This window comes from Drosophila erecta, unplaced genomic scaffold (genome assembly GCF_003286155.1).
Source record: "Drosophila erecta strain 14021-0224.00,06,07 unplaced genomic scaffold, DereRS2 tig00000055-arrow-pilon, whole genome shotgun sequence".
Lineage (NCBI taxonomy): Eukaryota > Metazoa > Arthropoda > Insecta > Diptera > Drosophilidae > Drosophila > Drosophila erecta.
Window position 1 is genome coordinate 13,881,328 of NW_020825200.1, and position 14,308 is coordinate 13,895,635.

Genomic DNA, 14,308 nt, shown 5'->3' on the forward strand with positions numbered 1-14,308 from the left:
CAGACCCCAAAACCCAACCCACGCCGCCCAAGTTGAAGGTTACCATGCAGTATCGTACACTCCATCATCAATCATCTTTCGGCGAGTACAATGGGAGTGACCCAAAAAAGCAAGTAGCCCCACAGGACGCAGGACGAGTGGCGTGGCACAGCTGATATTACCACTATCCAGTGCGAAAATCAATAACAAATGATGTTAACTGCCAATTTCTGCCACATCGGCAGCTCGAAGTTGCGCGTGGAATGGGGTCCACTGAGTTGGGGAAATGTGCCCAAATATCCAAATATCAAAATAGGCGCATCAAATGAAAGGACCTTGGGCCGCTCTGTTGTCCAGCCATTAGGTCCTGCTCTGCGAGGTCCTGTCTTCCGCCTTTCTGGTTACACAAAGCGAATACGCACTTTAATCGCTCAAAGCCGTGGGCGTACAATGAGCTGCGAGGGTCGCTACTGAAGTGCTTCGCAAGTAAATTTAGAATAGCTCAGGCTGTTGGGATATTCCATCTGTATACTTTTAGATATTCAACTACTTGAACTTTTACACTAAATCTAAAATCTAAAGATATTTAGATATTCAACTACTACTTGAACTTTTGCACTAAATCTTAATCTAAAGATATTTAGATATTCAACTACTACTTGAACTTTTGCACTAAATCTTGTGGGCTTCAAAAACTTTTTCAAATTTAAGAAAGTTATTTCATTTCAATTTAACTATCACTATTCATTGATCCGAAAACGTATTTATGCTTTATATTTTATATTGGGAAGATTTGCCCTGCGAAACTTGTTCTTTTTGACTTCTACGTTAGGCTATCGCTGTGGGAACTCCTCCAGCAGCCCTCGCCGTATTTTTCCAGGTTATCCCCCGGCTTTTGTATTATGTTACACGTACGTCCTTGCGCAATCTGCGCCCATTCCATAAATACTGGGGAGTGGGAGAAGATTCTGGTGGGGGACGAAGGCTCTGGGACATGTGAGCCGATTTCGTGGGTGAGTTTTCAAAAAGCCGCCGTCAACGCAAAATCATTGGCACAAAACAAAGCTGTCAATTTGCCAGCAATTTCCCGTGTGCCCTCGATGGCAATGACAGCCAGGAATGCCCCACAAAAACATCCTGGCAGCAAGGACGAAGCGCTTGGGGCACAAGTACAGGAAATTGCACGCATAACTATTAAGTAGCATGTTTCCCGGGCAAACTGGGTGGTTGGGTGGTTGGGCGAACGCATTATCATTGCCCCTTCATGGGGCAGTAGTGGCATCGTGTTCCCTCCACCAAATGACCCCTGAACCCAAACTAACGTTAAGGAACCATTCCATAAAGTTTTCACTCGCTGCTTTGGGCCACACATTTTGTGGAGGTAAGCAGAAAGCTGCGATGGGTTTACAATTAGCCAGAAAAGTGTGAGTAAAAATAGGAACCTTTTTATGGAACTATTTGAAAGTGCACTTGCAGATACGTATCTCAAGATATGCAGCTCTTTGTTGAGTTACAGCTGCAACCTGTTGCGGACTTTAAGCCGTTTTGCCCGCATTAAAGCTCGCGTGCTGGCCAACTGCATAATGCTTATGCAGAAATCATGCAAATGTGCCAATAACCGATGCAATTTATTTCACCAAACGCGGCAGCACGCAATTTGCCGCACGCTCGACAAATGAAAATTGAATCAAAGGAAATTGAGTCGAGTGCTCGCTCACGAATGGCGAATGCAATTGGCAGAAGAAGTGGTATTCCTGGTACTCGTTTTATGACCTCCACCCACCCAAAGTGCCTTCAAAGCCATAAAAATCGCATGGAAAACGGGGGAAATGGTGAAAAGTCATTAGGCAAAAGGCAAACGCCAAGGCCCCAAAAAAAAAAGAAGTTACTTTCAGCTACAGATACTTTTGCTGGCTAAATGAATTCGTGACGTTGTCGTGTTTATCAGGCTCCGGTTATTCCCACTACCTCTGCTGGTTATTACAGCCAAGCCGTTCTTGCCCAGAATACTTTGTTGCTATTGTTCGTGGATGCCTCCTAGCATTTTGTGTAATTGTTTTGTGGCAAATAGTAAAATATACACGCTTCCGTGTGCGCTCGAGTGGACTAGATCCAGCTGGGAGTACGCTGGCAGGAAAAGGGCGTACCATTAAATGGTACTGAAACCTTTAAGCCAACATCTCAAGCTTCTATGAAATACCAGAAAAAGATACAAAATGGGCAAGCAAACTAGTGCTAGTAAAAACCATGCGTTCAGCTTATCCTGTTGCAACAATGGCAAGCAAATGGTTAGCTTGTGGCAACAATAGTGTATGTTTACCAAAACTGTACTAGGAAATTCCGGGATTTATCCTTCAAGAAAGCATTTAACTGTCCAGCATAGCAGTTCATTCGCTCAGTGCCTGGACTTTTGGTGTTTTTGGCACAGAATAGTTCGGTGGTGGGCTTGGCATGACTCGGCGGTATCCTACTGCTGACATAATTGATATGGGCCACCTAGCACAGTTGTGCCCAAGTTTCCACTTTCCCCGCCTTGAGCTGGAGGTCGGATCCACCTTGCCTCGTCCTGCAGCTGGCGTGTGCCGGCCTGTGTGCACGCAATCCTGCGGAGCCAGGACGCGGCGGACTCCCAAGAGCACGCAACTGGAGCTGCCTGGTGGCCAAATTTCGCCAACCGCTTGCGGGTACTTTTTTCTCGCTCCCGCTCGCCGCAATTCAGTTTAAATTGAACTCGCGACGGGCCAAGTACGCAAAAGTCGGGCAGCGGGCGGCCAAAAAAAAGTAAAATAAATAAAAAAACAAAAGGAAAGGAAAAGTAAAGCCGAAAAAAGTGCTGCACAAATATTTGCCAGTCCAGCGTCATTAAAAGCGCATTTCGCCTTGCCAGCTAATTGCGAAAGTGAAGTGGCAGTGTAATTGTCGCCCCAATAGAGCAGAGCACCCCCAACCCCCCAACCCCGCAGTGAAAGTGATGTATTAACTTCCGAGTGCCAAGAGAGCACGACATTGCCACAAAGTCAACCTCCAGCTGAACTCCATGTACGAGCCGGGTCCGTGCCGCGAGGAGGGTGTTGTATCTGAGCCTGAACCCGAGCCCGAGCCAACCGGAGTATCTGTATCCGAGCAGCCAGCGGTGAGCCGCTCCAGCCGGCTGACCGTCATTACCATCGTGGTCGTCGTCGCCGTTCGCGCCATGAGTCGTCTGAGGCGTGAAAGCAGCCGACAAAGCGTCATCACCGTCGAGCTGATACAGTTCATCATTCAGTATCGCGCCAAGGAGACGCAGGAGAAGAAGAAAAGGTGCGATCTTGCATAGCCAGTCGGATTTCCCCCTTCCTTGCAAACTTTAGAGCCGTCATCCAAGTACCAAAGCCACTATGTTCTGTGTGTCCGAGGCGGAGCATGCCATGCTGAGCGAATGGTATTAAAATCGGAACATTTCTAGCGCAAACATCCAAAACCAACACAGTCCGAACAGTGAACCAACTTGCTGCCAAATTAGTAGCCCAACCGCAACATTGGTAGGAAGTGCACTGAGAGTAAATCCACTGACCACTGGCGCCGCACTTTGTAGGGAGTGAGGGACACCCATTTTCGGGACCATTTTGGGGAATCATTGGAGCACACAGTGGGGCAGCTTCTTAAGTGGCATCAGTATCTGCTATTTGTGGTGACTATCCGACTTTATTAGTGCCTTGCCAACCGCAGTATTTTACCAACTTGTGAAGCCGCTCCTTATTGGAACTTTAAATGGAATAAATAGCGCGTTATTAAAAACTTGAGCCAGCCGCGCTCTTCAGCTCGGAATTTATGTCGTGGTTCGCCTAACCAAGCGTGGGCATATCATCTCGAGTTAACCCACTAAGCCAGGAGATACTCGAGCATCCTGGCCAGAAATCGCGTACAGACAGACTGTGTTCCTTGTGCGAAGAGGTGGAGATGGGGCACTGACTGAGCTCTGAAGTTAGTCTAATTAACCATAATTGAATCATTCGCTAATTTGCTTAAGTCACTTTCCCCATCTCTGCCTCACTTTTTAGCTGGGATTTCGAAGTGCTTTCATATTGTGGGTACGAGGAAAATGGCAAGTAATGAGAGGAAAATGATTTTCCAGCAAACTGTCGTTCTCGTTTGAAGTTTTAATGGGAATTTAATACTCACCATTTCTGTCATCCAATACATTGAGCTCTTAGCCAAATTGCAACAATGTGGATAAGTAAATGTTGCTAGAGGCGAAGGCTAAAAGAATTACCAAAAATATTTATACATCCAACTTGCCCTATTCTAGTCGTTAATATACAAGTTTTAGGCGTATTTAAGGGTATAGTTAGCTATAGTAATTGAATATTTGCATATTCTCATTCCTGAGCACTTGCTGGCTTGTGTTTCATCCACTTGCGTAATTTTAAGAACTCCGTGAGGGCCAAACACACGAATGCAGGCGGGATGTCCTTGTTGTCAAGGAAATGCATTGATTGGGTGCCCGGTAAAAAGAGGGACATTGAAAGGGCCAATTATTACGGATTTCGCCAACTGTGCGTGGGTGGCCAAGGCCAAGGGAGGGCGAGTTCCGGAGCCAATTAGGAAGACCGGGATGCTTTTGTGGGCCAGTTGGCGACTGTGGCAAGTGAAACTGGCCGTACCTCGCACGAAATCCTGTTGCCGTTGCCGTTGCTGTTCTCGTTGTTCGATGTTGCACATAATATGCACAGATAGTTGGCATGCAATTAAGAAAATCCATTGAGTCGCCACCGACCGCGCCCATAATACACACACACACGCACGCACAGCCGCCCACAAGCGCCACACATGCCACACGAAGCATGCTCCTGTTAGCTTTTTGCATAGTAGCAACTTTCGCACCACCACCCACCACCCAGCACCCAGCACGCCTCCAAAATCTCTGAGATGTTAGCTAGCTACTGCAAATATATAACGAGTAAATGCACCTACATATCTGTATCTGTATCTGTAATTGTTGCTCTAACCACTGCAAGTACTAATTTTCCTGCGCTCACTAATTAAACTTGTATGCGAAAACTAAACTTTGTTTCTACCCCAAAAACACAAGAAAACTTTCCTTTTTTCCGTGCAAAATTTTAATCCACACCGAAACTTGGTTTCCTTTTACGTTTTGTTTAGCTTCTGTCGAACGTCAAACTTGGCTTCCATTTTAAGTTGAACTTAGCCATAGCTTGTCGAACTCGAACGCAGATAACTTAAGATTCGGTTTCATTTTTGTACATTTACTGAGTATTGTTTTGGTAACCGATTAACCCGCAAACCCACTCAAATGCAATTCAACTAACAGACGACTCTTTTCTCCACCCCAACCCAACCCAACCCAACCCGAACCCACCTCACCCGGATCTCCTCCAAACAGGCGCCTGGCCGACGAGGACGATGAGCTGTCGGAGGTGCAGCCGGATGCAGTGCCGCCGGAGGTGCGCGAGTGGCTGGCCTCGACCTTCACCCGCCAGATGGCCACCAGCCGGCGCAAGAGCGACGAGAAGCCCAAGTTCCGCTCGGTGGCCCACGCCATCCGGGCCGGCATCTTCGTGGACCGCATGTACCGCCGCGTCTCCAGCTCGGCCCTCACGGCCTTCCCACCGGACGTGGTCCGGCTGCTCAAGGTGGGTGCTCCTGCTCCAGAATTGGCGAAATGGTGCTAGGTGTCATATACAAACTGCAAAACCGATCTCTTACCACCTCAAAATCCCTAATCCGCCACAGAACCTGGACGACTGGACCTTCGACGTGTTCGCCCTGACGGAGGCGGCCAGCGGCCAGGTGGTGAAGTACGTGGCCTACGAGCTGTTCAACCGCTACGGCTCGATCCACAAGTTCAAGATTGCGCCGGGCATACTGGAGGCGTTCCTGCACCGCGTGGAGGAGGGCTACTGCCGGTACCGGAATCCGTACCACAACAACCTGCACGCCGTGGACGTGATGCAGACGATCCACTACTGCCTGTGCAACACGGGGCTGATGAACTGGCTGACGGACCTGGAGATCTTCGCCTCGCTGCTGGCCGCCCTGCTCCACGACTACGAGCACACCGGCACCACCAACAACTTCCACGTGATGTCCGGTTCGGAGACGGCCCTGCTGTACAACGATCGGGCTGTGCTGGAGAACCACCATGCCAGCGCCAGTTTCCGGCTGCTGCGCGAGGATGAGTACAACATCCTGTCGCATTTGTCGCGCGAGGAGTTCCGCGAGCTGCGCGGCCTGGTCATCGAAATGGTGCTCGGCACCGACATGACCAACCACTTCCAGCAGATGAAGGCCATGCGTCAGCTGCTGACGCTCCAGGAGGCGACCATCGACAAGCAGAAGGTGCTGTCCCTGGTGCTCCACTGCTGCGACATCTCTCATCCGGCCAAGCAGTGGGGCGTCCACCATCGCTGGACGATGCTCCTGCTGGAGGAGTTCTTCCGCCAGGGCGACCTCGAGAAGGAGCTGGGCCTGCCCTTCAGTCCGCTGTGCGATCGCAACAACACGCTGGTGGCCGAGTCGCAGATCTGCTTCATCGACTTCATCGTGGAGCCCAGCATGGGCGTCATGTCCGACATGCTCGAGCTCATCCTGGCCCCCATTGCGCCGATGAACAAGGCCAAGCCGGCCACTCTGGTCGAGCACGAGGCGACCGCGACCTCCACGAACAACTCCGCGATCGTGATCCCCAACTCGGGCATCACGCCCAGCATGGAAAAGCCACGTGAGCGCACCGAGGCCAAGACCACCGCCGCCGAGTGCCTCGCCCGCAAGAGTCTCACCGGCAACGCCGGCTCCAAGTTCAACATACCCAAGCCGTGGCTCATCTGCCTGGTGGAGAACAAGAGGATATGGAAGGAGCAGGCCGTCAAAGGTGAGTTCGTTGCACTGCGGCAAGGGATTTAGCAGTAGGGAATTATGTCTGTAATGCCAAGTCATAGCGTAGTTCTCAGTGTAGTGCGCTTTCATTATCATATTAATTGCCTCGGCGACTCGGCCGCTTTTCTAGTCTCACATTAAGGGCGCTAATTGAGTTTGACCTGTCCTTCGCTTTGATCTCCCGCCTGCCAATGGCGTTTATTATTCATGCATAAACCTTCTTACGCAGAGCTGATGGAACGACGCCGAAAAAGCGGTCATTAGGCTTCCAGAATCAAGAATCAAGTGCCCCTCCCTCCCATTCGAAAGGAAAACCCAATCCTATTACGATCTAGAGAAAAATGTAAGGATTTGGCCATCAAAAGATCCTTTAAACAGCTGCGCCTTGAAATTCCCTGGAATTTTAATTGGATAACTAACATTTCTCAGTTTATGTAAAATCAGTTGCTTTCATATGCCTGAAAATATGTTGTATTTCGTTCTTAAATATACAAAATAACAACTTTCATAATCTTTCATAATATTTCTGGTCCAAAACAGTAAGTGCTCTAGAAATAAATACAATTCATGTTTATTAATTAATGGAGTGATAAATTGGAAAATTAAAAATTCTCCCGTTTTCAGATGCCGAGGCTCGCGCTTTGGCCACCGCAGCGGAGGAAGCTGCAGCCGCAGCTGCAGCGGCGGCGGAAGAGGGGGAAAGCAAGCCGGAAACGGAAGCGGCCGATGGAGAGCAGAGTGAGCCCGCGGCGGAGCCGGCAGATGGCGCTGCCGCCTAAGGGGCCAGTGCGCCACCTGTCGGCCGGCGGCAGGCTGAAGCGGAAACGAAAACGGAAAATGCAGAGCAGAAGAGGAAACTTCGATGGTTACACTGAGAGAAACTGCGGAACGAACGAAGCTGCAGGAATATTGTTTACTAAGCTTAGAATCAGCATAGAATATTGATAACAAACGCTTCAAATGCGCTCTCGATGTGAATTGTGGTAGAGTTAGACTAACGTACATCATCTATATAGGCTTAGTTGCGTACACTAATATCGATATATATGTATAAATACTGTATCTGTACACTTTGTTGTTGCAAACGGGAAAGCAAATTGGAAAAGCAGAAGAAAACTTATGGAAATATTAGGGCCAAGCACAAATACAAACGAACAGAGAAAAAAAACGCGTAGATGTACATAAATACATAAATAGCGAGGAGTTCAACTGAAATTTGTTGTGAATTTGTATTTGTTGGTTCGTTGCGAGCATTTATATTTAGAATTCAGTTGTACTTGTACTTCGTTAGTTTTAGTCAAATGTGGAATTTATCGTATGATTTGTATAAGTTCGATGTACGCAATTTCGTTCTAATTAAATGCATATATTTTTGTAACCGTGTCCACCTTTTATTTTCGACCTTAGTTTTGTGTGTTTGCATTTACCAAGCATTCGAATTGCTCAATTTAACGAGTGGTTTTCGTGAAGGACGACAGACACGTCGATCTGTCTAGATATTAAGTACCTAACTAAAAGCTAAACCAAAAAATACCTGACAACTAGCTATACGACTTGTATATACTCTACACCAACCCCTAACAGACTTTTTCCAAACAAAAAAAAACCAAAAACCAAACGAAAGCAAGGATTTCGAAAACTTTCCACTCTACAAATGCACATAGCTACCTACACGATGGGATATAAAATATTTATTGTTAAGTATATAATAATAGTCACGTTTCTACAGAACATATTTATTTTTATACGTGAGCGCGGGACAAAAGTGAGAGAAGGAAGTGGAGGGCTTGAGTCGCAGGAGGTTTTGATTTCCCTTCGTTTCGGTTTTTCTTTTCCTTAATCAACTTGAAATGTTTTCAAACGTTTTTCAAAATGTCTGATAGCGGGACCATTCTTTTAAGATTTACCACTGCTCTTTACCACTTGAGCAGGGCGAAAACAAGCGGAAATGAGTGAAAAGTGAAAATTGAAGTGGAAAACAGCCGAGAGGGACAGCAGAGAGTCAAAGGGCAGTGGTAAAAGTGCTTAGCAGTAAGGTACCAAATTATCAGCTGAAATTGGGATCATAGCTTTATTAAGGTAGTCGATAAATGTACGAAAATCGTGGTGCAGATGTGTATAGCGGATGTCTACTAGTAGCCATAGCCACAAATTAAAGACAAACATTAATCTACTCCTAACCATTAATGGGATAAATATAGCGCCTGAATACCTAATATGCGGACCGTAAATATTATTGAACAAACAGTGTGTGTTAGTGTATATCAAACTTGAACGCTCAAAGCGATGCGCATATTTATAGTGCATATATCGTATATGTATAGCGACCTCTCAAAAATCTGTACAAAGTCCTGATTAATGTAGCGTTAGGCTGCAGACCTTCAAAACAAACAAAAAAAGAAAACAAAAAACAAAAAACAGTGAAAAGTTGTTATTTATCTCTGTTGAAAATGAGAAACCACAGAAACACTAATCGAACGTATGCAAACGGATATATATGAGGTTTACGATTCAATGTTATAGCAAAAAGTAGTCTAGTAGTATCATTAACACACATAGAAATACATATTATATAGTTCCGGCCGATGTGCAAACTTGTTATCGAGAAACTTAGCTGATGGAACAATATGAAATACACACTTGCATACGGCAAATAAGTTGAAAGCAATCATTACATTTAAATAATATAAACTACGTAACTATAAAGCCCCCAATAAAAACATAAAAAGTACATTTTGTGTAAATACAACTTGCACAGGATGCAAAAAGATGTAGTATATTAGCGAATGCACTCTAACTAAAGGGAATAAAGTAGCCATCCCATCCCACACCGAACAAAACCAAAATCGCATATTACTGAGATCTGTAAATAACTTTGTTTCATCTGTTCATTTCTAGTCCAGTTATTGATATATCGTATAAGCAAACTAATTGTGTACTTTACAGTTTTCTCAAAACAAAAGCCTACTAATGAAACGTTTTTAATTTTCCTACTATGTTAAACTCAACATTTAATATGCCTAAACTAACGGCGATGGTCTAAAATTTGCAAACAAATATTTGAGATAAAGGGTATATGGCTGAGATGTATGCTTATTACGAAATACTTTCAAGTAAATTATAATAACACCATATGACTTTTAATATACTAATAAAAATTCTTATTAAACCTAACTCGACGGCTTTTTTATACGAAATACTTTCAATGACATAAAACAATTATTTTTTAAGTAAAAGCCCGCGCTGGTATTTGAATTCAATGTTGCCACCTGGTCAAAGCTGGTATATTGATAAATACAGTTTAATTACTTACCGCGTGCTTGCAACGCCTTCTTAGTTATTATACTTTTGTTATTGTGCTACAAATCTTATTTGTTCATATATTGAAAGGTGTAATTTACCACATTTTTAATCAATTTTTAAGTGGTCCGCCATGTTTTTAAAACCAGGGATTATGGCATTTGTCTGGTATTTTAATATTACAATCGGTACTAAGCCGGATGGTATTTCCGTGCTAACCACCAACGGCCACACTGTTACTTATATCTATCGATATTTATAAAATACGATACATTTCATTTTCGAGCAGGTAATTAAACCAAAAACGCGAGAAAACAGCAAAGATGTGTGAAAAGTGTTGGCTTAACTGCTCGCCCAACTGGCGGCCATCGCCCCATCAGTGTGATAGCCACCATTCAGGCCCAATCTCGGCACAATCCCCATTTGGTGGCCATTCGTGGGTGTTTCTCCGGGCAGAGGCCGAGCAGCGCCGCCGACGTCGACAGCGGCGCCAGCGTTCATTCATTCATTTACTCCAATGATTAATGTGCGGGGAAAAACGCTCCAAGTGATTTGAGTAGTGATACGGCAATCGAGGAACTGGGCCATCAGTTGCGCACCCGGTGACAAATTGTCCAATAGCCCGGTACTGCGGTATTCCACGCCGTAAACAAAGTCACAAGCTTCGCTGCCGCCCCGCCCCTCCCAAAAATAGGAAAAAGAAGAAAGAGCCGTGCTCCCCACGCAGAAAACTAGAAAACAGCGAAAATAAAGCAGAGACCTCGCCAAATTAGGCAACTTGCCGCCCAGTGTCGTGTCGCGGGCTAATTAATATTTCGCACAACAATCTGGCCGGCCTTTAAGCCAAAACGATTTCGCCTGTAAACAGAGCAAATAATCGGTAGATAGTAAAAATGGCACAGCTTGCTGGTCGAATTATGAAATACCCTGCCCGAGGGCCTTTCTAAACTTCATTGCCATCTTTTAGCTCCGTCATGTGACTTGTTTCACGCCACTATCTTCAAAAACAACAAAGTTTTTATCATATCTACAGCTGCCTTTATATGACACTATATGTGCAGCAGTGCCCAAGTATATCAAACTTTAAAATCAATCAAATAGCCAGCTTGCCCTCTTATCAACCTCATATTTAGTTCTCACTTCACTATGAAGTGCCTGTAAATTGGTCACTTAATGCTTATTAGTATAATGTAGTATAAACAATAGTTTGATTGCCAGCTCAAATAGCATCCAAAACTTGATGCGAGTATGTAGGGCAAAGCTGCTCTGAAAGCGAATGGCACCCGTGCGAAAAGGGCAGTGCAATTAGTAATGGGTTTTGGGATGAGAACAGATTTGCAGATAAGATCGAATGGAAGCCGAGGCTAAGCGTTATCTATGTATATTCTTTGCAGCAAACGCTCGACGGGCAGCGGTGATTGTGGAGCGATAGAAACGCCAGCGCCATGCCCATAGACATAGACGCACGACGACCAAGTGCCAAAAGCGAGAACCGAGCGTGAGCGACTGCCAGGAGCAGGATCCGTATCCGGGGTCCATCCGCTAGTCAAGAGAGCGAGCGAGTGAGTGCCAAGCCAAGTTGCATTTAGTTTGAGCGCCCGACCAACCGACCCAATCCGAATCGGCGAAATGGGCAACAAGAACTCGTGCTGCGCGTACTCCAGTCCGCAGTCGGACCGCAAGTCCAAGGACATGCCGCCCGTCTTCGAGGAGCGCCACCAGCTGAGTCATCCGCCGCACACGTCGCAGCACCAGCTGGACGGCCACCACGGATCCGCGTCGGCGGTGCACCTGCACCATCAGGGCCATAATCAGTACCAGATCCAGCAGATCCAGCAGGGCGGCGGCGGTGACAACTATGAGAACCAGCAGAATCTGCAGCATATCTCCGAGCGGGAGGCGCTGGAGGGCGAGGAGGATCCCTCGGTGGATCCCACCGCAGCCACCATGTTCCTGGAACGATCGAAGGTGGAGAACGGCGGCATGACGCGCAAGCGGTCGCAGCAGCAGATTGCCCAGCAGGTGGGCAGCGGCGGAGGAGGCGGCGGCAGTACTCCCGGAGGCAATAGTTGCGGCGGTGGCGGCGGTGGGATGAAGAAGAGCTCCTCCTGCTCGACAATCTATCTGGACGACAGCACTGTGTCGCAGCCGAATCTTAAGAATACCGTCAAGTGCGTCTCGCTGGCCATTTACTACCACATCAAGAATCGGCAATCGGACCGGCGACTGGACATCTTCGACGAGAAGCTGCACCCGCTGACCCACGACCAGGTGCCGGATAACTACGACACGCACAATCCGGAGCACCGGCAGATCTACAAGTTCGTGCGCACGCTCTTCAACGCCGCCCAGCTGACGGCCGAGTGTGCGATCATCACGCTAGTCTACCTGGAGCGGCTGCTCACCTACGCCGAGCTGGATGTGGGACCCTGCAATTGGAAGCGCATGGTGTTGGGTGAGTTCAGGTTGCGAGCGGTTTTAACGGAGTGCTGCGAACCTCAGTTACTCAGAACATGCAGTAGATCTGCTTAAAATATATAACATCTTTAATGTTGTAATGCTTACTGATCTATAACCGATCTTCTGCAGGTGCCATACTGCTCGCCTCGAAGGTGTGGGATGACCAGGCTGTTTGGAACGTGGATTACTGCCAGATACTCAAAGACATCACCGTGGAGGACATGAACGAGCTGGAGCGCCAGTTCCTCGAGCTGCTGCAGTTCAACATCAATGTGCCGTCCTCGGTGTACGCCAAATACTACTTCGACCTGCGCACGCTCGCCGAGGCCAACGAGCTCAACTTCCCCACGGAGCCGCTGTCCAAGGAGCGGGCCCAGAAGCTGGAGGCCATGTCGCGGGTGATGCAGGACAAGGTCACCGCCGAGGCCCTGAAGAACGGGATCAAGAAGTGGTCCTCCATGGACAACATCAGTCAGGGCGGGCCGCGACGCAGCGTGGCCATACTATCGTGATTTATATTAGCTTACTAAAACCGAACAACCAACTGAAGCAATGAGCAATGAGTCAAGAGATCCGTACTCTGTAGTCCGTAGTCCGATCGAACGTTATTTGAGAACCGTAGCTCACCGCTGAATCAGATTTAGATTCTGACTCAGATTCAGATTCATTTCGTAGGCCACCCGATTGCATAAACTTCGCGGGCGGCTTTTTAGCCAGCACACTCTAAAGGAACACCTAAATACGTGCAGAATCACAGTCTTATATATACACGAAAAGCGTTTTAACCACACACACACACACGTCTCGAATTAAGGACCACTTTTTACATATACATGCGATCGATGTATGTTAGCGAAACTACCGATGCAGCCAAGGATTTGGATGATGATTTTAAACAGAGACACAGAAGTACTACAGCAACGCGTAACCAATTGCCAAACGAAAGATCACAGAAACAGAACAGTAGAGAATTGTTTGTACAAAAGGCTTAACTATTGTATTCGACTTGGCCACCCAGCTGGCATCTAATCAATTTAATCTCAACGGTTGGCCTCGGCCACGAAATCGTCATTTACTTAGCGTCCGCGCCCAAAACATTTCCCTGTACATTTGTTACGAATTTAATTTGTTTACTTTGCACCCATTTTCCTTTCCAAATATCTCTACATGATTTCGAGTGATTCTTATAGTTTCCATTTAGCTTTATACGATCAACGATATTCGGCTTCCCCGCGTCTGGCTTCAGGCACAAAAAGGATATAGGGAGTTGATATATAGCTGCGGCAAGTTGATTTGTTTTTTGGTTCTTAGCATTAGGAAAACAAACAAAATCCGAGCGAGAGTTGGAAGGAGCACAGCGCAATATTAACCCAAAAGATTTGTGAGTAAATTAATGTACTAGACATATAAGGATACGAATTATATGCAAAATGTATTTTATTTTGTAATTTATTTTACGATAAAGCTAAATAAAAGCAAATCAAAGAAATAGACTTTCTAGTCCTCCTTGCTCTCACTTTTTTTATATACGTATTGTTCAGATCTAGTTGGGTTCATTGGTAGCCAAAACTACGATCATATAATTCTGAAGTTTTGTCATTATTTAATTTAATTAATTAATTTTTCTAGACAAAAAACATTTTCCAAACGACATCCAAAAAAAAATGTTGCAGAAATTATTTTGAAAATCTTA

General features: G+C 46.3%; 2 protein-coding genes across 5 annotated transcripts in view; both read left to right on the forward strand.

The window, feature by feature from the left end:
- LOC6542743 (calcium/calmodulin-dependent 3',5'-cyclic nucleotide phosphodiesterase 1) overlaps nucleotides 1-8,233 on the forward strand; it is a 116,451-nt gene extending 108,218 nt beyond the window's left edge. For 3 of the 4 annotated variants that reach the window (XM_015158961.2, XM_015158963.2, XM_026978967.1), the window contains 3 exons: nucleotides 5,363-5,612; nucleotides 5,713-6,850; nucleotides 7,480-8,233. In XM_015158961.2, the coding sequence (XP_015014447.1) occupies nucleotides 5,363-5,612; nucleotides 5,713-6,850; nucleotides 7,480-7,634 (1,543 nt within the window). In that variant the 3' untranslated portion in view covers nucleotides 7,635-8,233. Of the gene's footprint in view, nucleotides 1-2,787; nucleotides 3,280-5,362; nucleotides 5,613-5,712; nucleotides 6,851-7,479 lie in introns of those variants that run through there. The other variant, XM_001969776.3, reaches the window with a different exon arrangement.
- A 2,112-nt stretch (nucleotides 8,234-10,345) lies between these two features.
- On the forward strand, nucleotides 10,346-13,489 carry LOC6542884 (cyclin-Y-like protein 1). Its single transcript, XM_001969777.3, has 3 exons — nucleotides 10,346-10,444; nucleotides 11,550-12,610; nucleotides 12,745-13,489. Exons 2-3 carry the CDS (start codon nucleotides 11,785-11,787, stop codon nucleotides 13,125-13,127), a joined length of 1,209 nt encoding a protein of 402 aa, XP_001969813.1. The 5' UTR covers nucleotides 10,346-10,444; nucleotides 11,550-11,784; the 3' UTR covers nucleotides 13,128-13,489.
- The last annotated feature ends 819 nt before the right edge of the window (nucleotides 13,490-14,308 follow it).

Excerpts from the sequence above, each read along its gene's own strand:
- LOC6542884 (XM_001969777.3), top strand. The coding sequence starts at position 11,785 with ATGGGCAACAAGAACTCGTGCTGCGCGTACTCCAGTCCGCAGTCGGAC. Across the intron at positions 12,611-12,744 it reads TTGGAAGCGCATGGTGTTGG|GTGCCATACTGCTCGCCTCG; the intron begins GTGAGTTCAGGT and ends GATCTTCTGCAG.